The sequence below is a fragment of the Myxine glutinosa genome, chromosome 14, assembly GCF_964187855.1.
Source record: "Myxine glutinosa chromosome 14, kmMyxGlut1.1, whole genome shotgun sequence".
Classification (NCBI taxonomy): domain Eukaryota; kingdom Metazoa; phylum Chordata; class Myxini; order Myxiniformes; family Myxinidae; genus Myxine; species Myxine glutinosa.
In genome coordinates, this window is record NC_136274.1 from 81,690,045 (window position 1) to 81,716,179 (window position 26,135).

General features: G+C 41.7%; 1 protein-coding gene across 10 annotated transcripts in view; it reads right to left on the reverse strand.

The window, feature by feature from the left end:
- Window positions 1–26,135, reverse strand: part of LOC137439963 (dystrophin) — a 1,283,433-nt gene that overhangs the window by 658,093 nt on the left and 599,205 nt on the right. For all 10 annotated transcript variants that reach the window (XM_078768445.1, XM_078768443.1, XM_078768444.1 and 7 more), the window contains 2 exons: window positions 22,383–22,520; window positions 21,640–21,792 (listed from right to left, as the gene is read on the reverse strand). In XM_078768445.1, coding sequence (XP_078624571.1) covers window positions 21,640–21,792; window positions 22,383–22,520 — 291 coding nt within the window. The remainder of the gene's footprint in view (window positions 1–21,639; window positions 21,793–22,382; window positions 22,521–26,135) is intronic.

Consider the following 26,135-nt stretch of genomic DNA (forward strand, 5'->3'; position numbering starts at 1 on the left):
TCAATTGGGCACAGTCTATTACAGGGCAAGACCAATATTTGTGCAAAGTTTGGCGATTCTACGTGCAACGGTGTAGACGCAGTGCTGCAAACAGACAAACAGACAGACAGACAGACAGACAGACAGATGAAAAATCGGTCAGAGACCGAGGACTTGCCGGAATGTACTTTTTTATCGGCCATTTAGAACAAATATGGCGGCCGAACTACGTGATAGATGACATCATCATTAACATATTTTATTCCTCATGGAGAGTTCTTTACAATGAGCCATCTCTCAATTTTTTCCATTCTGCACTTTTGGAGATATAGTGGTGCAAAGTTTTCCCGTTTTTCCAAGATGGCGGCCGAACCACGTGACCAATGGTATCATCATTAACATATTTTATTCCCCATGGAGAGTTCTTTACAATGAGCCATGTCTAAATTTTTTCTGTTAGCACTTTTGGAGATATAGTGGTGCAAAATGTTTCGGTTTTTCCAAGATGGCGGCCGACCACGTGACATATGACGTCATCATTAACATATTTTATTGCCCATGGAGAGTTCTTTACAATGAGCCTTGTCTCAATTTTTTCTGTTCAGCACTTTTGGAGATATAGTGGTGCAAAGTTTTGCAGTTCTTCCAAGATGGCGGCCGACCACGTGACATATGACATCATCATTAACATATTTTATTCCCCATGGAGAGTTCTTTACAATGAGCCATGTCTCAATTTTTTCTATTCAGCACTTTCGGAGATATAGAGGTGCAAAGTTTTTCGGTTTTTCCAAGATGGCGGCCGAAACACGTGACCGATGACGTCATAAATTGGGCACAGTCTATTCCAGGGCAAGACGAATATGTGTGCAAAGTTTGGCGATTCTCCGTGCAACAGTGTAGACGCAGTGCTGCAAACAGACAGACAGACAGATGAAAAATCGGTCAGAGACCGAGGACTTGCCGGAATGTACTTTTTTATCGGCCATTTAGGACAAATATGGCGGCCGAAACATGTGATAGATGACGTCATCATTAACTTATTTTATTCCCCATGGAGAGTTCTTTTCAATGAGCCATGTCTCAATTTTTTCTATTCAGCACTTTCAGAGATATGGAGGTGCAATTTTTTCCCAAGATGGCGGCCGAACCACGTGACATAATATGACGTCATCATTAACATATTTTATTCCCCATGGAGAGTTCTTTACAATGAGCCATGTCTCAATTTTTTCTGTTCAGCACTTTTGGAGATATAGTGGTGCAAAGTTTTGCCGTTTTTCCAAGATGGCGGCCGACCACGTGACATATGACATCATCATTAACAATTTTATTCCCCATGGAGAGTTCTTTACAATGAGCCATGTCTCAATTTTTTCTGTTCAGCACTTTTGGAGATTTCGTGGTGCAAAGTTTTGCCGTTTTTCCAAGATGGCGGCCGAACCACGTGACCGATGACGTCATCATTAACATATTTTATTCCCCATGGAGAGTTCTTTACAATGAGCCATGTCTCAATTTTTTCCATTCTGCACTTTTGGAGATATAGTGGTGCAAAGTTTTCCCGTTTTTCCAAGATGGCGGCCGAACCACGTGACCGATGGCATCATCATTAACATATTTTATTCCCCATGGAGAGTTCTTTACAATGAGCCATGTCTCAATTTTTTCTATTCAGCACTTTCAGAGAAATGGAGGTGCAAAATTTTTCGGTTTTTCCAAGATGGCGGCCGACCACGTGACTGATGACGTCATCATTAACATATTTTATTCCCCATGGAGTGTTCTTTACAATGAGCCATGTCTCAATTTTTTCTGTTCAGCACTTTTGGAGATATAGTGGTGCAAAGTTTTGCCGTTTTTCCAAGATGGCGGCCGACCACGTGACATATGACATCATCATTAACATATTTTATTCCCCATGGAGAGTTCTTTACAATGAGCCATGTCTCAATTTTTTCTGTTCAGCACTTTTGGAGATTTCGTGGTGCAAAGTTTTGCCGTTTTTCCAAGATGGCGGCCGACCACGTGACTGATGACGTCATCATTAACATATTTTATTCCCCATGGAGAGTTATTTGCAATGAGCCATGTCTCAATTTTTTCTGTTCAGCACTTTTGGAGATATAGTGGTGCAAAGTTTTGCCGTTTTTCCAAGATGGCGGCCGACCACGTGACTGATGACGTCATCATTAACATATTTTATTCCCCATGGAGAGTTATTTGCAATGAGCCATGTCTCAATTTTTTCTGTTCAGCACTTTTGGAGATATAGTGGTGCAAAGCTTTGCTGTTTTTCCAAGATGGTGGCCGACCACGTGACTGATGACGTCATCATTAACATATTTTATTCCCCATGGAGAGTTCTTTACAATGAGCCATGTCTCAATCTTTTCTGTTCAGCACTTTTGGAAATATAGTGGTGCAAAGTTTTGCCGTTTTTCCAAGATGGCGGCCGACCACGTGACTGATGACATCAGCATTAACATATTTTATTCCCCATGGAGAGTTCTTTGCAATGAGCCATGTCTCAATTTTTTCTGTTCAGCACTTTTGGAGATATAGTGGTGCAAAGTTTTGCTGTTTTTCCAAGATGGTGGCCGACCACGTGACTGATGACGTCATCATTAACATATTTTATTCGCCATGCAGAGTTCTTTACAATGAGCCATGTCTCAATTTTTTCTGTTCAGTACTTTCGGAGATATAGAGGTGCAAAGTTTTTCGGTTTTTCCAAGATGGCGGCCGAACCACGTCACCGATGACGTCATCAATTGGGCACAGTCTATTCCAGGGAAAGACCAATATGTGTGCAAAGTTTGGCGATTCTACGTGCAACGGTGTAGACGCAGTGCTGCAAACAGACAGACAGACAGACAAACAGACAAACAGACAAACAGACAAACAAACGAACAGATCAACATACTTGCCGGAAATTTTTCCGGCAAGTAACAAACAGACAAACGAACAGATCAACATACTTGCCAGAAAAAAATTTCCGGCAAGTAATGAAAAATCGGTCAGAGACCGAGGACTTGCCGGAATGTACTTTTTTATTGGCCATTGAGGACAAATATGGCGGCCGAACCACGTGACCGATGACGTCATCATTAACATATTTTATTCCCCATGGAGAGTTCTTTACAATGAGCCATGTCTCAATTTTTTCTGTTCAGCACTTTTGGAGATATAGTGGTGCAAAGTTTTGCCGTTTTTCCAAGATGGCGGCCGACCACGTGACATATGACATCATCATTAACATATTTTATTCCCCATGGAGAGTTCTTTACAATGAGCCATGTCTCAATTTTTTCTGTTCAGCACTTTTGGAGATTTCGTGGTGCAAAGTTTTGTCGTTTTTCCAAGATGGCGGCCGACCACGTGACTGATGACGTCATCATTAACATATTTTATTCCCCATGGAGAGTTCTTTACAATGAGCCATGTCTCAATTTTTTCTGTTCAGCACTTTTGGAGATATAGTGGTGCAAAGTTTTGCCGTTTTTCCAAGATGGCGGCCGACCACGTGACATATGACGTCATCATTAACATATTTTATTCCCCATGGAGAGTTCTTTACAATGAGCCATGTCTCAATTTTTTCTGTTCAGCACTTTTGGAGATATAGTGGCGCAACGTTTTGCCGTTTTTCCAAGATGGCGACCGAACCACGTGACTGATGACGTCATCAATAACATATTTTATTCCCCATGGAGAGTTCTTTACAATGAGCCATGTCTCAATTTTTTCTGTTCAGTACTTTCGGAGATATAGAGGTGCAAAGTTTTTCGGTTTTTCCAAGATGGCGGCCGAACCACGTCACCGATGACGTCATCAATTGGGCACAGTCTATTCCAGGGCAAGACCAATATGTGTGCAAAGTTTGGCGATTCTACGTGCAACAGTGTAGACGCAGTGCTGCAAACAGACAGACAGACAGACAGACAAACAGACAGACAAACAGATGAAAAATCGGTCAGAGACCGAGGACTTGCCGGAATGTACTTTTTTATCGGCCATTTAGGCCAAATATGGCGGCCGAACCATGTGACCGATGACGTCATCATTAACATATATTATTCCCCATGGAGAGTTCTTTACAATGAGTCATGTCTCAATTTTTTCTATTCAGCACTTTCGGAGATATGGAGGTGCTAGGTTTTTCCAAGATGGCGGCTAACCCACGTGACCGATGACGTCATTATTAACATATTTTATTCCCCATGGAGAGTTCATTACAATGAGCCATGTCTCAATTTTTTCTATTCAGCACTTTCGGAGATATGGAGGTGCTAGGTTTTTCCAAGATGGCGGCTAAACCACGTGACCGATGACGTCATTATTAACATATTGTATTCCCCATGGAGAGTTCTTTACAATGAGTCATGTCTCAATTTTTTCTATTCAGCACTTTCAGAGATATGGAGGTGTTAGGTTTTTCGGTTTTTCCAAGATGGCGGCCGAACCACGTGACTGATGACGTCATCATTAACATATTTTATTCCCCATGGAGGGTTCTTTACAATGAGCCATGTCTCAATTTTTTCTGTTCAGTACTTTCGGAGATATAGTGGCACAAATTTTTTCGGTTTTTCCAAGATGGCGGCCGAACCACGTGACTGATGACGTCATCATTAACATATTTTATTCCCCATGGAGAGTTCTTTACAATGAGCCATGTCTCAATTTTTTCTGTTGCGTACTTTCGGAGATATGGAGGTGCAAAGTTTTTCGGTTTTTCCAAGATGGCGGCCGACCACGTGACATATGACGTCATCATTAACATATTTTATTCCCCATGGAGAGTTCTTTACAATGAGCCAGGTCTCAATTTTTTCTGTTCAGCACTTTTGGAGATATAGTGGCGCAACGTTTTGCCGTTTTTCCAAGATGGCGACCGAACCACGTGACTGATGACATCATCATTTACATATTTTATTCCCCATGGAGAGTTCTTTACAATGAGCCATGTCTCAATTTTTTCTGTTCAGTACTTTCGGAGATATAGAGGTGCAAAGTTTTTCGGTTTTTCCAAGATGGCGGCCAAACCACGTCACTGATGACGTCATCAATTGGGCACAGTCTATTACAGGGCAAGACCAATATTTGTGCAAAGTTTGGCGATTCTACGTGCAACGGTGTAGACGCAGTGCTGCAAACAGACAAACAGACAGACAGACAGACAGACAGACAGATGAAAAATCGGTCAGAGACCGAGGACTTGCCGGAATGTACTTTTTTATCGGCCATTTAGAACAAATATGGCGGCCGAACTACGTGATAGATGACATCATCATTAACATATTTTATTCCTCATGGAGAGTTCTTTACAATGAGCCATCTCTCAATTTTTTCCATTCTGCACTTTTGGAGATATAGTGGTGCAAAGTTTTCCCGTTTTTCCAAGATGGCGGCCGAACCACGTGACCAATGGTATCATCATTAACATATTTTATTCCCCATGGAGAGTTCTTTACAATGAGCCATGTCTAAATTTTTTCTGTTAGCACTTTTGGAGATATAGTGGTGCAAAATGTTTCGGTTTTTCCAAGATGGCGGCCGACCACGTGACATATGACGTCATCATTAACATATTTTATTGCCCATGGAGAGTTCTTTACAATGAGCCTTGTCTCAATTTTTTCTGTTCAGCACTTTTGGAGATATAGTGGTGCAAAGTTTTGCAGTTCTTCCAAGATGGCGGCCGACCACGTGACATATGACATCATCATTAACATATTTTATTCCCCATGGAGAGTTCTTTACAATGAGCCATGTCTCAATTTTTTCTATTCAGCACTTTCGGAGATATAGAGGTGCAAAGTTTTTCGGTTTTTCCAAGATGGCGGCCGAAACACGTGACCGATGACGTCATAAATTGGGCACAGTCTATTCCAGGGCAAGACGAATATGTGTGCAAAGTTTGGCGATTCTCCGTGCAACAGTGTAGACGCAGTGCTGCAAACAGACAGACAGACAGATGAAAAATCGGTCAGAGACCGAGGACTTGCCGGAATGTACTTTTTTATCGGCCATTTAGGACAAATATGGCGGCCGAAACATGTGATAGATGACGTCATCATTAACTTATTTTATTCCCCATGGAGAGTTCTTTTCAATGAGCCATGTCTCAATTTTTTCTATTCAGCACTTTCAGAGATATGGAGGTGCAATTTTTTCCCAAGATGGCGGCCGAACCACGTGACATAATATGACGTCATCATTAACATATTTTATTCCCCATGGAGAGTTCTTTACAATGAGCCATGTCTCAATTTTTTCTGTTCAGCACTTTTGGAGATATAGTGGTGCAAAGTTTTGCCGTTTTTCCAAGATGGCGGCCGACCACGTGACATATGACATCATCATTAACAATTTTATTCCCCATGGAGAGTTCTTTACAATGAGCCATGTCTCAATTTTTTCTGTTCAGCACTTTTGGAGATTTCGTGGTGCAAAGTTTTGCCGTTTTTCCAAGATGGCGGCCGAACCACGTGACCGATGACGTCATCATTAACATATTTTATTCCCCATGGAGAGTTCTTTACAATGAGCCATGTCTCAATTTTTTCCATTCTGCACTTTTGGAGATATAGTGGTGCAAAGTTTTCCCGTTTTTCCAAGATGGCGGCCGAACCACGTGACCGATGGCATCATCATTAACATATTTTATTCCCCATGGAGAGTTCTTTACAATGAGCCATGTCTCAATTTTTTCTATTCAGCACTTTCAGAGAAATGGAGGTGCAAAATTTTTCGGTTTTTCCAAGATGGCGGCCGACCACGTGACTGATGACGTCATCATTAACATATTTTATTCCCCATGGAGTGTTCTTTACAATGAGCCATGTCTCAATTTTTTCTGTTCAGCACTTTTGGAGATATAGTGGTGCAAAGTTTTGCCGTTTTTCCAAGATGGCGGCCGACCACGTGACATATGACATCATCATTAACATATTTTATTCCCCATGGAGAGTTCTTTACAATGAGCCATGTCTCAATTTTTTCTGTTCAGCACTTTTGGAGATTTCGTGGTGCAAAGTTTTGCCGTTTTTCCAAGATGGCGGCCGACCACGTGACTGATGACGTCATCATTAACATATTTTATTCCCCATGGAGAGTTATTTGCAATGAGCCATGTCTCAATTTTTTCTGTTCAGCACTTTTGGAGATATAGTGGTGCAAAGTTTTGCCGTTTTTCCAAGATGGCGGCCGACCACGTGACTGATGACGTCATCATTAACATATTTTATTCCCCATGGAGAGTTATTTGCAATGAGCCATGTCTCAATTTTTTCTGTTCAGCACTTTTGGAGATATAGTGGTGCAAAGCTTTGCTGTTTTTCCAAGATGGTGGCCGACCACGTGACTGATGACGTCATCATTAACATATTTTATTCCCCATGGAGAGTTCTTTACAATGAGCCATGTCTCAATCTTTTCTGTTCAGCACTTTTGGAAATATAGTGGTGCAAAGTTTTGCCGTTTTTCCAAGATGGCGGCCGACCACGTGACTGATGACATCAGCATTAACATATTTTATTCCCCATGGAGAGTTCTTTGCAATGAGCCATGTCTCAATTTTTTCTGTTCAGCACTTTTGGAGATATAGTGGTGCAAAGTTTTGCTGTTTTTCCAAGATGGTGGCCGACCACGTGACTGATGACGTCATCATTAACATATTTTATTCGCCATGCAGAGTTCTTTACAATGAGCCATGTCTCAATTTTTTCTGTTCAGTACTTTCGGAGATATAGAGGTGCAAAGTTTTTCGGTTTTTCCAAGATGGCGGCCGAACCACGTCACCGATGACGTCATCAATTGGGCACAGTCTATTCCAGGGAAAGACCAATATGTGTGCAAAGTTTGGCGATTCTACGTGCAACGGTGTAGACGCAGTGCTGCAAACAGACAGACAGACAGACAAACAGACAAACAGACAAACAGACAAACAAACGAACAGATCAACATACTTGCCGGAAATTTTTCCGGCAAGTAACAAACAGACAAACGAACAGATCAACATACTTGCCAGAAAAAAATTTCCGGCAAGTAATGAAAAATCGGTCAGAGACCGAGGACTTGCCGGAATGTACTTTTTTATTGGCCATTGAGGACAAATATGGCGGCCGAACCACGTGACCGATGACGTCATCATTAACATATTTTATTCCCCATGGAGAGTTCTTTACAATGAGCCATGTCTCAATTTTTTCTGTTCAGCACTTTTGGAGATATAGTGGTGCAAAGTTTTGCCGTTTTTCCAAGATGGCGGCCGACCACGTGACATATGACATCATCATTAACATATTTTATTCCCCATGGAGAGTTCTTTACAATGAGCCATGTCTCAATTTTTTCTGTTCAGCACTTTTGGAGATTTCGTGGTGCAAAGTTTTGTCGTTTTTCCAAGATGGCGGCCGACCACGTGACTGATGACGTCATCATTAACATATTTTATTCCCCATGGAGAGTTCTTTACAATGAGCCATGTCTCAATTTTTTCTGTTCAGCACTTTTGGAGATATAGTGGTGCAAAGTTTTGCCGTTTTTCCAAGATGGCGGCCGACCACGTGACATATGACGTCATCATTAACATATTTTATTCCCCATGGAGAGTTCTTTACAATGAGCCATGTCTCAATTTTTTCTGTTCAGCACTTTTGGAGATATAGTGGCGCAACGTTTTGCCGTTTTTCCAAGATGGCGACCGAACCACGTGACTGATGACGTCATCAATAACATATTTTATTCCCCATGGAGAGTTCTTTACAATGAGCCATGTCTCAATTTTTTCTGTTCAGTACTTTCGGAGATATAGAGGTGCAAAGTTTTTCGGTTTTTCCAAGATGGCGGCCGAACCACGTCACCGATGACGTCATCAATTGGGCACAGTCTATTCCAGGGCAAGACCAATATGTGTGCAAAGTTTGGCGATTCTACGTGCAACAGTGTAGACGCAGTGCTGCAAACAGACAGACAGACAGACAGACAAACAGACAGACAAACAGATGAAAAATCGGTCAGAGACCGAGGACTTGCCGGAATGTACTTTTTTATCGGCCATTTAGGCCAAATATGGCGGCCGAACCATGTGACCGATGACGTCATCATTAACATATATTATTCCCCATGGAGAGTTCTTTACAATGAGTCATGTCTCAATTTTTTCTATTCAGCACTTTCGGAGATATGGAGGTGCTAGGTTTTTCCAAGATGGCGGCTAACCCACGTGACCGATGACGTCATTATTAACATATTTTATTCCCCATGGAGAGTTCATTACAATGAGCCATGTCTCAATTTTTTCTATTCAGCACTTTCGGAGATATGGAGGTGCTAGGTTTTTCCAAGATGGCGGCTAAACCACGTGACCGATGACGTCATTATTAACATATTGTATTCCCCATGGAGAGTTCTTTACAATGAGTCATGTCTCAATTTTTTCTATTCAGCACTTTCAGAGATATGGAGGTGTTAGGTTTTTCGGTTTTTCCAAGATGGCGGCCGAACCACGTGACATATGACGTCATCATTAACAAATTTTATTCCCCATGGAGAGTTCTTTACAATGAGCCATGTCTCAATTTTTTCTGTTCAGCACTTTTGGAGATATAGTGGTGCAAAGTTTTTCGGTTTTTCCAAGATGGCGGCCGACCACGTGACATATGACATCATCATTTACATATTTTATTCCCCATGGAGAGTTCTTTACAATGAGCCATGTCTCAATTTTTTCATTTCAGCACTTTCGGAGATGTTGAGGTGCAAAGTTTTCCCATTTTTCCAAGATGGCGGCCGAACCACGTGACCGATGGCGTCATCATTAACATATTTTATTCCCCATGGAGAGTTCTTTACAATGAGCCATGTCTCAATTTTTTCTGTTCAGCACTTTTGGAGATTTTGTGGTGCAAAGTTTTGCCGTTTTTCCAAGATGGCGGCCGACCACGTGACTGATGACGTCATCATTAACATATTTTATTCCCCATGGAGAGTTCTTTACAATGAGCCATGTCTCAATTATTCTGTTCAGCACTTTTGGAGATATAGTGGTGCAAAGTTTTGCCGTTTTTCCAAGATGGCGGCCGACCACGTGACATATGACGTCATCATTAACATATTTTATTCCCCATGGAGAGTTCTTTCCAATGAGCCATGTCTCAATTTTTTCTGTTCAGCACTTTTGGAGATATAGTGGCGCAACGATTTGCCGTTTTTCCAAGATGGCGACCGAACCACGTGACTGATGACGTCATCATTTACATATTTTATTCCCCATGGAGAGTTCTTTACAATGAGCCATGTCTCAATTTTTTCTGTTCAGCACTTTTGGAGATATAGTGGTGCAAATTTTTGCCGTTTTTCCAAGATGGCGGCCGACCACGTGACATATGACGTCATCATTAACATATTTTATTCCCCATGGAGAGTTCTTTACAATGAGCCATGTCTCAATTTTTTCTGTTCAGTACTTTCGGAGATATAGAGGTGCAAATTTATTCGGTTTATCCAAGATGGCGGCCGAACCACGTCACTGATGACGTCATCATTGAGGCACAGTATATTAGAGGGCAAGACCATTATGTGTGCAAAGTTTGGCGATTCTCCGTGCAACGGTGTAGACGCAGTGCTGCAAACAGACAAACAGACAGACAAACAGACAGACAAACAGACAGACAGACAAATGAAAAATCGGTCAGAGACCGAGGACTTGCCGGAATGTACTCTTTTATCGGCCATTTAAGACAAATATGGCGTCCGAACCACGTGATAGATGACGTCATCATTAACATATATTATTCCCCATGGAGAGTTCTTCACAAAGAGCCATGTCTCAACTTTTTCTATTCAGCACTTTTGGAGATATGGAGGTGCTACGTTTTTCGGTTTTTCCAAGATGGCAGCCGAACCACGTGACCTATGATGTCATCATTAACATATTTTATTCCCCATGGAGAGTTCTTTACAATGAGCCATGTCTCAATTTTTTCTATTCAGCACTTTCAGAGATATGGAGGTGCACAATTTTTCGGTTTTTCCAAGATGGCGGCCGAACCACGTGACATATGACGTCATCATTAACATATTTTATTCCCCATTGAGAGTTCTTTACAATGAGCCATGTCTCAATTTTTTCCATTCTGCACTTTTGGAGATATAGTGGTGCAAAGTTTTCCCATTTTTCCAAGATGGCGGCCGAACCACGTGACCGATGGCGTCATCATTAACATATTTTATTCCCCATGGAGAGTTCTTTACAATGAGCCATGTCTCAATTTTTTCTGTTCAGCACTTTTGGAGATTTTGTGGTGCAAAGTTTTGCCGTTTTTCCAAGATGGCGGCCGACCACGTGACTGATGACGTCATCATTAACATATTTTATTCCCCATGGAGAGTTCTTTACAATGAGCCATGTCTCAATTATTCTGTTCAGCACTTTTGGAGATATAGTGGTGCAAAGTTTTGCCATTTTTCCAAGATGGCGGCCGACCACGTGACATATGACGTCATCATTAACATATTTTATTCCCCATGGAGAGTTCTTTCCAATGAGCCATGTCTCAATTTTTTCTGTTCAGCACTTTTGGAGATATAGTGGCGCAACGATTTGCCGTTTTTCCAAGATGGCGACCGAACCACGTGACTGATGACGTCATCATTTACATATTTTATTCCCCATGGAGAGTTCTTTACAATGAGCCATGTCTCAATTTTTTCTGTTCAGCACTTTTGGAGATATAGTGGTGCAAATTTTTGCCGTTTTTCCAAGATGGCGGCCGACCACGTGACATATGACGTCATCATTAACATATTTTATTCCCCATGGAGAGTTCTTTACAATGAGCCATGTCTCAATTTTTTCTGTTCAGTACTTTCGGAGATATAGAGGTGCAAATTTATTCGGTTTTTCCAAGATGGCGGCCGAACCACGTCACTGATGACGTCATCATTGAGGCACAGTATATTAGAGGGCAAGACCATTATGTGTGCAAAGTTTGGCGATTCTCCGTGCAACGGTGTAGACGCAGTGCTGCAAACAGACAAACAGACAGACAAACAGACAGACAAACAGACAGACAGACAAACAAACGAACAGATCAACATACTTGCCGGAAAATTTTTCCGGCAAGTAACAAACGAACAGATCAACATACTTGCCGGAAAATTTTTCCGGCAAGTAATGAAAAATCGGTCAGAGACCGAGGACTTGCCGGAATGTACTTTTTTATCGGCCATTTAGAACAAATATGGCGGCCGAACTATGTGATACATGACGTCATCATTAACATATTTTATTCCCCATGGAGAGTTCTTTACAATGAGCCATACCTCAATTTTTTCTGTTCAGGACTTTTGGAGATGTGGAGGTGCAGAGTTTTTCGGTTTTTCCAAGATGGCGGCCGACCACGTGACATATGACGTCATCATTAACATATTTTATTCGCCATGGAGAGTTCTTTACAATGAGCCATGTCTCAATTTTTTCTGTTCAGCACTTTTGGAGATATTGTGGTGCAAAGTTTTGCCGTTTTTCCAAGATGGCGGCCGACCACGTGACTGATGACGTCATCATTAACATATTTTATTCCCCATGGAGAGTTCTTTACAATGAGCCATGTCTCAATTTTTTCTGTTCAGCACTTTCGGAGATATGGAGGTGCAAAGTTTTTCGGTTTTTCCAAGATGGCGGCCGAACCACGTGACTGATGACTTCATCAGTAACATATTTTATTCCCCATGGAGAGTTATTTACAATGAGCCATGTCTCAATTTTTTCTGTTCAGCACTTTCGGAGATATGGAGGTGTAAAGTTTTTCGGTTTTTCCAAGATGGCGGCCGAACCACGTCACCGATGACGTCATCATTTGGGCACAGTATATTAGAGGGCAAGACCAATATGTGTGCCAAGTTTGGCGATTCTACGTGCAACGGTGTAGACGTAGTGCTGCAAACAGACAAACAGACAGACAGACAGACAGACAGACAGACAGACAAATGAAAAATCGGTCAGAGACCGAGGACTTGCCGGAATGCACTTTTTTATCGGCCATTTAGAACAAATATGGCGGCTGAACCACGTGATAGATGACGTCATCATTAACATATTTTATTCCCCATGGAGAGTTCTTTACAATGAGCCATGTCTCAATTTTTTCTGTTCAGTACTTTCGGAGATATAGCGGTGCAAATTTTTTCGGTTTTCCAAGATGGCGGGGGAACCACGTGACTGTTGACGTCATCATTAACATATTTTATTCCCCATGGAGAGTTCTTTACAATGAGCCATGTCTCAATTTTTTCTGTTCAGCACTTTTGGCGATATAGTGGTGCAAAGTTTTGCCGTTTTTCCAAGATGGCGGCCGACCACGTGACATATGACGTCATCATTAACATATTTTATTCCCCATGGAGAGTTCTTTACAATGAGCCATGTCTCAATTTTTTCTGTTCAGCACTTTTGGAGATAAAGAGGTGCAAAGTTTTTCGGTTTTTCCAAGATGGCGGCCGAACCACGTGACCGATGGCGTCATCATTAACATATTTTATTCCCCATGGAGAGTTCTTTACGAGCCATGTCTCAATTTTTTCTGTTCAGCACTTTTGGAGATATAGTGGTGCAAAGTTTTGCCGTTTTTCCAAGATGGCGGCCGACCACGTGACATATGACATCATCATTAACATATTTTATTCCCCATGGAGAGTTCTTTACAATGAGCCATGTCTCAATTTTTTCTGTTCAGCACTTTTGGAGATTTCGTGGTGCAAAGTTTTGCCGTTTTTCCAAGATGGCGGCCGACCACGTGACTGATGACGTCATCATTAACATATTTTATTCCCCATGGAGAGTTCTTTACAATGAGCCATGTCTCAATTTTTTCTGTTCAGCACTTTTGGAGATATAGTGGTGCAAAGTTTTGCCGTTTTTCCAAAATGGCGGCCGACCACGTGACACATGACGTCATCATTAACATATTTTATACCCCATGGAGAGTTCGTTACAATGAGCCATGTCTCAATTTTTTCTGTTCAGCACTTTTGGAGATATAGTGGCGCAACGTTTTGCCGTTTTTCCAAGATGGCGACCGAACCACGTGACTGATGACGTCATCATTTCCATATTTTATTCCCCATGGAGAGTTCTTTACAATGAGCCATGTCTCAATTTTTTCTGTTCAGTATTTTCGGAGATATAGAGGTGCAAAGTTTTTCGGTTTTTCCAAGATGGCGGCCGAACCACGTCACCGATGACGTCATCAATTGGGCACAGTCTATTCCAGGGCAAGACCAATATGTGTGCAAAGTTTGGCGATTCTACGTGCAACGGTGTAGACGCAGTGCTGCAAACAGACAGACAGACAAACAGACAGACAAACAGACAGACAAACAGACAAACAAACGAACAGATCAACATACTTGCCGGAAAATTTTTCCGGCAAGTAACAAACGAACAGATCAACATACTTGCCGGAAATTTTTTCCGGCAAGTAACAAACAAACGAACAGATCAACATACTTGCCGGAATCTTTTCCGGCAAGTAACAAACGAACAGATCAACATACTTGCCGGAATCTTTTCCGGCAAGTAACAAGCAAACGAACAGATCAACATACTTGCCGGAAAATTTTTCCGGCAAGTAACAAATGAAAAATCGGTCAGAGACCGAAGACTTGCCGGAATGTACTTTTTATCGGCCATTTAGAACAAATATGGCGGCCGAACCACGTGACCGATGATATCATCATTAACATATTTTATTCCCCATGGAGAGTTCTTTACAATGAGCCATGTCTCAATTTTTTCTATTCAGCACTTTCGGAGATATGGAGGTGCAAAGTTTTTCGGTTTTTCCAAGATGGCGGCCGACCACGTGACATATGACGTCATCATTAACATATTTTATTCCCCATGGAGAGTTCTTTACAATGAGCCATGTCTCAATTTTTTCTGTTCAGCACTTCCGGAGATATGGAGGTGCAAAGTTTTTCGGTTTTTCCAAGATGGCGGCCGACCACGTGACATATGACGTCATCATTAACATATTTTATTCGCCATGGAGAGTTCTTTACAATGAGCCATGTCTCAATTTTTTCTGTTCAGCACTTTTGGAGATATCGTGGTGCAAAGTTTTGCCGTTTTTCCAAGATGGCGGCCGACCACGTGACTGATGACGTCATCATTAACATATTTTATTCCCCATGGAGAGTTCTTTACAATGAGCCATGTCTCAATTTTTTCTGTTCAGCACTTTCGGAGATATGGAGGTGCAAAGTTTTTCGGTTTTTCCAAGATGGCGGCCGACCACGTGACATATGACGTCATCATTAACATATTTTATTCGCCATGGAGAGTTCTTTACAATGAGCCATGTCTCAATTTTTTCTGTTCAGCACTTTCGGAGATATGGAGGTGCAAAGTTTTTCGGTTTTTCCAAGATGGCGGCCGAACCACGTGACTGATGACTTCATCAGTAACATATTTTATTCCCCATGGAGAGTTATTTAAAATGAGCCATGTCTCAATTTTTTCTGTTCAGCACTTTCGGAGATATGGAGGTGTAAAGTTTTTCGGTTTTTCCAAGATGGCGGCCGAACCACGTCACCGATGACGTCATCATTTGGGCACAGTATATTAGAGGGCAAGACCAATATGTGTGCCAAGTTTGGCGATTCTACGTGCAACGGTGTAGACGTAGTGCTGCAAACAGACAAACAGACAGACAGACAGACAGACAGACAGACAGACAGACAAACAAACGAACAGATCAACATACTTGCCGGAAAATTTTTCCGGCAAGTAACAAACGAACAGATCAACATACTTGCCGGAAAATTTTTCCGGCAAGTAACAAACAAACGGACTCAAATGCAATACCCTCTCCTCTGGCGAGGGTAATAAGGGCTTCACTTCACCATTCATCAAGAACCTTTCAAAGACCTCATCATTTGTCTCAAGCTACCAGACGGGCAACGATGCGGAATGACGATGCCCACTTGTAGCCGAGACTTTAACAAAGCATGGGATTTTTTTTTTTTTACTAAACAAAAGATAAAAAGCATGTGAACTTGGATCCGAGAAGAAAAACTTCGTGAAGATCCAAGTTCTTCATAACAACAGAGCCTCTAATCCTAATGCATTGCAGCAAAATACCACCCACTCTTGTTAGCTCCTCTCCCCTCCCCGAGTTGAAAGTGAAAATGGAATTAATTAAATATACATCTGTGGGGTGTTCTTCAAACAAAAACGCATTTCCCATCAGAGTTCAGCTTCTCAATCTTACTTAATAGGTCAGGAGAAAGGGAACGACACCCTGATGCGCGCATCCATCCTTCAGGGCACATTTTGAAACACAGACAAACGAGGGATGCAGAAAGGTGTGGTGGCATCATGCCGAAAGGTTTTAATCTAGCTCTGCTGGTCGCAGATGGTGTGGTCGCATGACCATTAGAAAAATGAGCACCTCCGACGCACGCCACGCGCAAACAGCACGCAACAACCTGCCCGCTCCGGCGTCGTAATCCGCTCCGGGTTTTGATCGCCGGTCCGACGTAGGTGCCAGGCGGGTTAATTAGATGCTCCGTCTTCGTGCCACCGAAGACATTTACCTGCGCCTTTCAGGTCTGCTGTGGGAACTGTCTTAAATCCGCTCGGCGTGTGCTTTGTGGCAACACAGTGCGTCTCGTGTTCGCCTCTGCCCACCTGTCAATGGCGTAACACGTGTAACAAGGACACTGCGGTAGCCGCTGTGGCTGGCACCTGACCAAATAATGAGCATCTGCGTTTCTCCTGTAAAGTTTCCCAAAAAGAACTGACGGATGAACTTGATGACACATTATGGACCTTCATTTAGCATGACGTCATTACGTTTGGACAATTTCATGATACCATGATAAATCAAAGTCCATAATGCTCGCCTCTTGTAAGTGCAATAAGGAAAATAATAGAAATGAATGACTTAAAAACATCATATAAATAGACGACAACATGACAAAAGTAAAAACATAAAAGTAGGAAGGAAGGAATGAAGAAGGGGAAAAAAAGGTAGAAAAGAACATGCGAAAGAGAAAGGAAAGGGAAAATTTAAAGAAAAAATGAATAAAGAAAGAGAAAATGTTTTGGATTTTGTGAAGACTACGTCATTGTGAGTGCGTGCTGTCCGAAGCTAGTTTGTCTTAGCAGGTAAAGTGACAAATATTCAGACAATGATAAACCCTTTCAAAACTAGAGAGTTCATAGAACACATTACTCTGCGCAGTCTTGATAAAAAGCACATGACGAGGGTCTTTTAACCCCTTGCTTTGCGTTTCCGAACACAGACTCGATTTCATACGAGCCGCCATTTTGTTTGAATCTCGACATTACCCAACGCCAAGAGCGCGAGCGGCAAATGTGATTGGTCGAGATGTCGTAAAATGGTGTGGTGTAATATTTTGTCAAAGTACTGCTAAACTGAAGGTTTTTATATAATTTTAAATAATTTAAAATTAAACTGAAGGCTAAATAATTCATTAAAATATATAATTCAATTGAAATAGAATAAAGATTTTAAAAGCTGTAGAAAGAAACAATTTTTTGGAGAGTTTACCGCCATTGATGCACTGTCTTTTACACCACCTTATTTAACATATTCCATTAGTTATTTGTGCCTGTTGTTTGTGTCCTTTATGACATCCCTAAAAACAGAAAATTTCCTCTTTTGAATGATTTTCAATTTTGTTTCACTGCTAGACAACAAGACAGACAAAAACAATTGCCAGCTTACTCATCCGTACGCACGCACGCCCAGGACGAGATCCCATACAATTTGCCAAATTCAGAGTCGAAGGAATGTAAACGGCAGGTTCGTGTTCCGATTTGTGTTCAAAATATAAAATTCAACTGAAATGAAATAGTTTCTTGATCATAGACTGATGTGTGCAGACAGACAGACAGACAGATGCAGACAGAGTGACCCAATTGCTTAACCCCACTTTGTGCTTCACATGTGCGCTGGGCTAATACATGGATTTACTAAATGTGGATAGGCTCATGAGGATAGCAGCCGTCCCAGCAATCCCATTCCACCTGATAATCCAGCTCGGCCAAAGGACATTAACACAGTAACAGCCTTTAATGAGAAGGCAGGTGAGGCAAAAGGGAACCAACGTAAATGAGGCATCGTCAGTAACAAGTCGCTTTCACCCGATGAGTAAAGAAAGGAAACGTAGCAAAGCTTTCTGGGGTCGTGATGGAGAGCATCTCAAATGTGAAGGGAACACGTCCGAGTGAAGACGGTTCTTGTTGTCATTTAAAGTGAAAAGGCTGGGACACCTACAGACTGTGCCAACACACGTGGGATATTGCAGGAGCGCTCGGCGGAGCGGGAGGGTTTCTTCTGCCATTTCCATCCCCCACCTGTGCACGTCAAAACGATGAAGTCGGGGATTGTTTGGCACGGCCATGACACGGATGCTTTACATCCTTAATCCGAATGCTTTATTGTTCCCGTTATTTATTCTGTTTTTGTTTCGCTTTTTTATTGGTTTGGGCCTCTGTTTGCATATGCAAAGGCAACTGGGGGTCATTGAAAAACAGCTGCTGAAGCTGATCTTTGCTGCAGAACGAGTGTCAGGCGACCTGTGGGAGATGATATTACAATATCTTTAAACACGGAGTGCGACGCATACGCCCCCCAGAGGCACATCAAACTTCCTATTCAAACCTTCAATCTGCCACCAGAATAATACCGACACAGAGCGAGAGAGTGGGAGGGCGGAGAAGTGGTGGAGACAAATCGTTGCTGCTTCCATGGTTGAAAAGCTCTATTTTGAATTTTCTATTCTTATGTAGCTCAGCAACTTGCACACTATCCTGGATAGTTTCCAGGCCCAGCTGGTATCCTAAGGAATGAAGAGCCTCCTTTGAGCACAGGCGATGGTTCTTTCCTTTTCTCAATCGACCAGTAATTGTAAGAGCGTCTGCTCCGAGTGTGGGAGGACGGCGGTTCGAACACCAGCCGAGTCATCCCAAGGACTTTAATGCTTCCTTGCTTCAAACATTCAAAAAGGACTAATGGCATCTTGGGGGTCAACATTTGTCGTAAGGGAACTCATATTAATTATTATTATAATATTAGAACTCAAGTAGTCGATAAGGTGACGGACTACCTACTGAAGGAAATTAAGGGCCATGAACAGACTGCATGGAAAAATTGACGACTTGATGACTGTAATATTGAGTATACAAATGATTGGCCCATTCGTATTACCCAGAAATCCCAATGCATCCCTTTCCACCAAAACGATATATCCTTTTTGTCCTCCATCTTCCTTACCATGCCCTCTTCAATTCTCATAACAAAATATTGCCTGACCTCACCTGACCCACATATACACGACATGACATGTAGAGGAAACCTCAAAGGTTTTCTTTTTTACCATTTGTACATAGTTACGTAAATAGGTCAGACAAAGATAACAAATAATTATTCAAACAAAAATGGCTGTATTCATTTTTTTGAATGCCAGTGGTGATTTTACCCCACAAAGTTAACTGCAGATATTAATATATTTCTCATCTGCATAACCTCTCTCATGCTCTGGAAATCCATCTCTTACTTTTTCCAGACGAGTCCACATTGTCACACAGAACGCCATTCCACTGACAGACAAACAGCAGCTGCGTCACTCTCTGCTGATCTGGAATTGATTAGATTCTGCTTTGATAAATTAACATCCTGAACATAGCTTTCAAAAGTGACAAATCGCACACTTTCATCTTGTGGCTCTGGAAGGATCGTCAAACGAACCCACCTATCTATTTCCATGGTCAACCACTCGAACAGATTGAGGCTTTTGAACTTGTAGGCCTCACCATCAAACAAGAGCTCTCCTGGGTGGACAACATTGCAAAGCTTTGGTCTCCAACGCCCGTCACAGTCTGAGCATCCTCTGCTGTTCAAATCCTTTCCTTGAAAAATCAGAGCTACTCAATGTAGAAAATGCCTTTGTTTGCAGCTCAATGGAGAACTGCTCCATCCGATGTAGGCCGGCACCCCAGCAGGACATCTGTATCTCCTGAATTCTGTGTAATCTAAATCTCACAATACGATTAGCCTCTCCCACCATGAGGCCCAAACAGATCCGGTCTTGTTGCTCTCGAATCACGATCAGGTCAGTGGCCTCTGTTGTTGTTTTTTGTTGTTGTTTTTTAAAATTACCTCTCCTCTGGTCTTGCTACCTCTGCTTTCTCAGCCCTCTGACCCCACCCCATTCCAGGAGCCCTCTTCTGGTTAAACTTTCAAAATCCATGCTGACTTCAAAACTCAACTGTTTTGCGCTTCACTTCTCTCATTGGTGGAACCACCTAATTGAAGCTGTTCCATCCCACTTTTACCTGCACGATTTCAAAAGCAAATGCTTCCAAACCATCTCACATCTTCCCCCATCACTACCCACAATTCTTTTCTACCCCGATTAACCTTACATATCCTAACCGGATCCTCAAACTTGCAGGTTATTGTATTTCCTCCATTCCGCTCTCTCCTGATCTACTCTTCTGCATTCATTCCCAAGGATATTATTGCCTTGTGACGCACTATCAATTCATCTCCATTTTACCTGCCTCGCCATCACCCTCCATGAGCCTCAATCTCATGAAGAAACATAACGTAAAAAATATATACTTCATTAATTACTTTGTTTTTGTGCAATATTTTATTTTTAATAATTGCATATTCAAATCAGTTGAAGTCAAATGTAACTTCCTGTGTCAATGAAGACACTGTCAGGATGAAAACGTGATAAAAGTGTGCAAAGTAAAGTACAAATGTATGTTTCAAAACCAATATGTAAACAAGAATTAGAGCAATCAGAGATTGCAAACCCTCGCCACGATGTATTTTCAGTGGTTTTTAAGACTTTTGTGTTAAAACAAATATGGCGGCCGAACCACGTGACCGATGACGTCATCATTATTTTTTTTCTAAACTAATTTATTCCTAGATTATGCTCAAGAAATTTCATCTTGATCAGATGAAGTTTTGTACTTGTCGAATTATGACGTCATAATGGAGGCACCTATGACATCATCATTAACATATTTTATTCCCCATGGAGAGTTCTTTACAATGAGCCATGTCTCAATTTTGTCTATTCAGCGCTTTCGAAGATATATAGGTGCAACGTTTTTCGTTTTTTTCAAGATGGCGGCCTAACCACGTGACCTATGACATCATAATTATCAGAAAAAATTCTACAGGTGGAGTTGCACCTATGGTGAAAATTTCCTGTCAATCGGACCAACGGTTGCAGAGAAAATCATATTTATTCTGTGCGGACAAACAAACAAACAAACAAACAAACAAACAAACAGACTCAAATGCAATACCCTCGCCTCTGGCGAGGGTAACAATTATTTTTTAAATCTTTCTGGAGGGAACAAGGTAAGCCAAATAAATATTTAATATACTGTAGAATAAAGCACTGGAGTAGAAAGATGAGGACAAGGAATTAACAAAATGTCAGACAAGTCTCTCAACTATGAGCAAAGCGAGCAACTCCACGTTTAGTCTTTCCACAGAACATGATAACAACTTCTGCAGGGAATGCTGCTTGGCATGATCAAAATAATGCAGCCTATTAGGATCTTTCTATCACCAAGAGGCCACAGCTCCTGACCTGGAATGCTGCAGGATCTGTGGAGCGCTCCAGAGCCGAAAGCTTGGCGTCGGCCTCCTTGAGCCATCGCAGGAGGTCATCCTTCCCCCGGCGAAACTGGTACCACGTGGGTGCAACCTCGACAACACGTCGGCGGCGAATCAATTTCATGTCCTGAGTTCAAACAAAGCAGAAGTGAATGTGAACAAGTGCTTCTTTTTTGTGGACAGAAATCCAGGCTCATGGGAGAGCTAAATGACAGAGGGAAGGTTTGCAGATTGAGTGAGGATTACAGGAGAACAGGAAGACAATGATGTCACACATGAGAGAATGAGTGGCAGAAAGAAAAGGGGTGGTAAGGTGGGTAAGGCAGAGATGGTCAGCAAAGATAGAAGACAGTGGAGGTGGGCATGTGAGAAAGGATGAGGTGACGATGGGCAGTACTCTTGAAAGACCGGAGGGACAGGCATGAGACAACAGACTACAGGAAGTCAGTACGGCTTATGAAAACGAATTCAGTTGAAAATTTTTGTGTTTCCAGAGTACAGTTATATGAGGAAGCAGGTAAGTCAGAGAGAGATAATGTATTCCTTGTAAAACGGCATCACAAGAAACTGTCACATAAAGCAGACATTTGTGGATTGTGAGATTTCTGCACATGATGGATTTTAAAAATAAACAACAATCATAAAGTACAATTGGAATACAAAGGCTTTCCTGAAACAGACGCACAAAAGGCCAACGGTACTCTCAAGTTTTTGCACCTTGATGGTGGCATACTTGTTCTTCAAGTCTGTTAACTTGCTTTCCAACTTTTCTCGCTTCTTTTCATCAGGCGTTCGCTCCAGAAGATTTTCTCCTCTTTTCAGAGTTTCAACCACCACACCGTCCTCCTCAGCTCCCTGCAAAAATAACAAAGCACTTTAACACAAACACACACACACACAAACACAAACACAAACACACACACACACACACACATGAAAAAGTAAGTACACCCCATGTAAAGTTTTGACTTTTTAAACATATTTCAACATACAGCTATTTGATCTTCATTTCAACAATATTGATAGATAAAGGTGATATAATATAACAAATATCATGAAACATTTACATTTTGTAGTCCATTGTATAAGTTAAATAAACATAAATGCAAATTTCGCATGTGGAAAAAGTAAGTACACCCCGACATTTATCACTACTTCAAATACCTAAAATTAGAATCAGGTGCACCACCTCAGGTGCAAATGATTAGAACATCGTTAGAGAGGATCTTGGAGGAAGCTGTCTTATTTAAACCTCAATCATTTAGTTTGGTTTGCTTTTGATGTTGAAGTGTGCGGCATCACCCTGCCTAGATCAAAAGAGCTCTCTGAGGCCTCCAGAAAGAAGGTTATAGATGCCTACGAGTCTGGGAAGGGATTTAAAAAGATCTCCAAACAATTTGAAATCAATCATTCGACTGTCCGGAAGATCATTTACAAGTGGAGAAGATTCCAAACAACTGCCAACTTGTTCAGGCCAGGCCGCCCCAGCAAGTTCAGCCCGAGAGCAGACCGCAAGATGCTGAAAGAAGTCTATAAGAACCCCAGAATGTCATCACGGGACGAACAGGTAGCTCTTGCCACTGTTGATGTCAAAGTGCACGAGTCTACCATCAGAAAGAGGCTGCACAAATTTGATCTCCATGGGAGGTGTGCCAGGAGGAAACCTTTGCTGTCCAGAAAGAACATCAGGGCAAGACTAAAGTTTGCCAATGAACACCTAGGCAAAGACAAGCACTTCTGGAACAATGTGCTCTGGACAGATGAGTCAAAGGTGGAGCTATTTGGTCACAGTACCAGAAGACATGTTTGGCGAAAACCAAAGACAGCATTTGACCACAAGAACCTGATACCAACTGTAAAGCATGGTGGTGGAAATATTATGGTTTGGGGCAGCTTTGCTGCATCAGGGCCTGGGCAGCTCACCATCATAGAATCCACGATGAATTCTTCATTGTACCAGAGGGTGCTTGAGGATAATGTGACGCCATCTGTCGGAAAGTTGAAGCTCAACCGAAGGTGGACCATGCAACATGACAATGACCCTAAACATACCAGTGAATCCACCAAGGAATGGCTGAAAAGGAAGAAATGGGGGGTTCTGGAATGGCCAAGTCAAAGCCCGGATCTAAATCCCATCGAGATGTTGTGGGTGGATTTGAAACGAGCTGTGCATGCAAGAAACCCCTCAAACATCGCACAGCTGAAATAATTCTGCATGGAGGAGTGGGCAAAAAATTCTCCCAGTCGATGTCAGAGACTGGTAGACAGTTATAAGAAATGCCTACTTGAGGTTGTTTCTGCCAAAGGGGGCAATACCACCTATTAGAGCCAAGGGTGTACTTACTTTTTTCACATACGAAATTTGCATTTATATTTAAAATATAAACGCAGGCATCTATAACCTTCTTTCTGAAGGTCTCAGAGAGCTCTTTTGATCTAGGCATGGTGAAGCCGCACACTTCAACAACAAAGACCAAACCGAACTAAATGTCTGAGGTTTAAATAAGACAGGTTCCTCCAAGATTCTCTATGACGGTGTTCTAATCATTTGCACCTGAGCTGGTGCACCTGATTCTAATTTTAGGTATTTGAAGTAGTGATAAATGTGGGGGTGTACTTACTTTTTCCACATGCGAAATTTGCATTTATGTTTATTTAAATTATACAATGGACTACAAAATGTAAATGTTTCATGATATTTGTTATATTATATCACCTTTATTTATCAATATTGTTGAAATGAAGATCAAATAGCTGTATGTTGAAATATGTTGAAAAAGTCAAAACTTTACATGGGGTGTACTTACTTTTTCACGTGACTGTATATACATACATACATATACATACATACATATACATATATATACATACATACATATACATATATATACATACATACATATACATATATATACATACATACATATATATATACATACATACATATACATATATATACATACATACATATACATATATATACATACATACATACATACATACATACATATACATATATATACATACATACATATACATACATATACACAAAGGTGGGCGATCCGCTTCGAAAGTCCGTTTATCCGCTTATCCGCTGCAGCGGACTAACGTTTTCGAAGTGGATAAGCGAATCGGAACAACCCCCGGAAACCGAAGCGGATAAGCGTAAGCGGACTACCGAAAAATTAAAGCGCATCGCGATTCGCCAAATCAGCTGTTAGCCTGAGCCGTTACTCTAGAATTGTGAATATTTATTTAAGTGAATAATAAGTGAAAACTGAATATTTTATTGGACGCTAGAGCGGCAATAACGTCAAGATGGAGAGATTTCTGACTCTCCAGCCCAGCGGCAGTGCCAGGGACAGGCACACGAGCGACGCAAACCAGCAGTCCCAACACAGCGACATCCACAACCCGGTCGCTCCCGAGCTCTGCCTCGGTCGAGCGCGTGTTCAGCTACGGGTCGGACATCCTCAGGCCTAAGAGGTCGGCCCTGGCTGCACCGAACTTCGAGGCCCTCGTCTTCATGAAGGGCAACCTCCAAATCCTCAAGAAGGCCCACGAGGTGGAGGAGGAAGACGAGGACTAGTCAACAGACTGCTAGTCTGTTGACTAGTCGACTCTCTTGTCAAAGAAAGGACGGGCAAATTGATTTTTCTTTAATATAACTTGCATATATTAAAATTATATTTAAATTAACTGTAGAGTAGAGTAGAGTCGAGTGGAAAACTTTATTTCAATAAATTTTGAATAAATTTTATTTAAATAAAAATGTATATTTTTTATCTTAAAAGCTTTGTTTGTCTTTGTAGTAGTTAGAAATGGCTATTTAGGCTTAAAAAGCATTAAATTCCCTTTAGAAACGTCAAAAATCGCTTTAAAAACGTCGAAGCGCTTTTAAAAAATCGAATCGAAGCGGATAAGCGGATAACCGGTAAGCGGACTAAGATTTTCGGCCGCTGAAGCGGATAAGCGAATCGGACTACACGGGCTGGCGGAGCGGATAAGCGGTAAGCGGACTTAAAATTTTCCGAATCGCGCCCACCTTTACAGATACATATACATACATATACATATATAAACACATATACTCTGCTGCTCTATCTCACCCTCTCTCTGTTCTCTTCACCCTCTCTTTTGCTCAAGGTCAACTGCCATCTGCTTGGAAATCAGCCAACATCACCGCTTTGCACAAAAAAGGTGCAAAAACAGATCCTAGCAACTACAGACCAATCAGCCTTCTCCCAATTATCAGCAAAGTCATGGAATCCATCATTGCTTCTGATATGAAATCTTTCCTCTTCTCCAATGGCTTGATCTCTGATCATCAATTTGGTTTCAGACCAGGTCACTCTACTCTGGACATGCTGCTTCTGCTGTCTCAACAATGGATGGAGGTCCTCAATGCCAAACAGGAAATTAGAGCTGTCTCCCTCGACATATCACGTGCCTTCGACACGGTCTGGCACC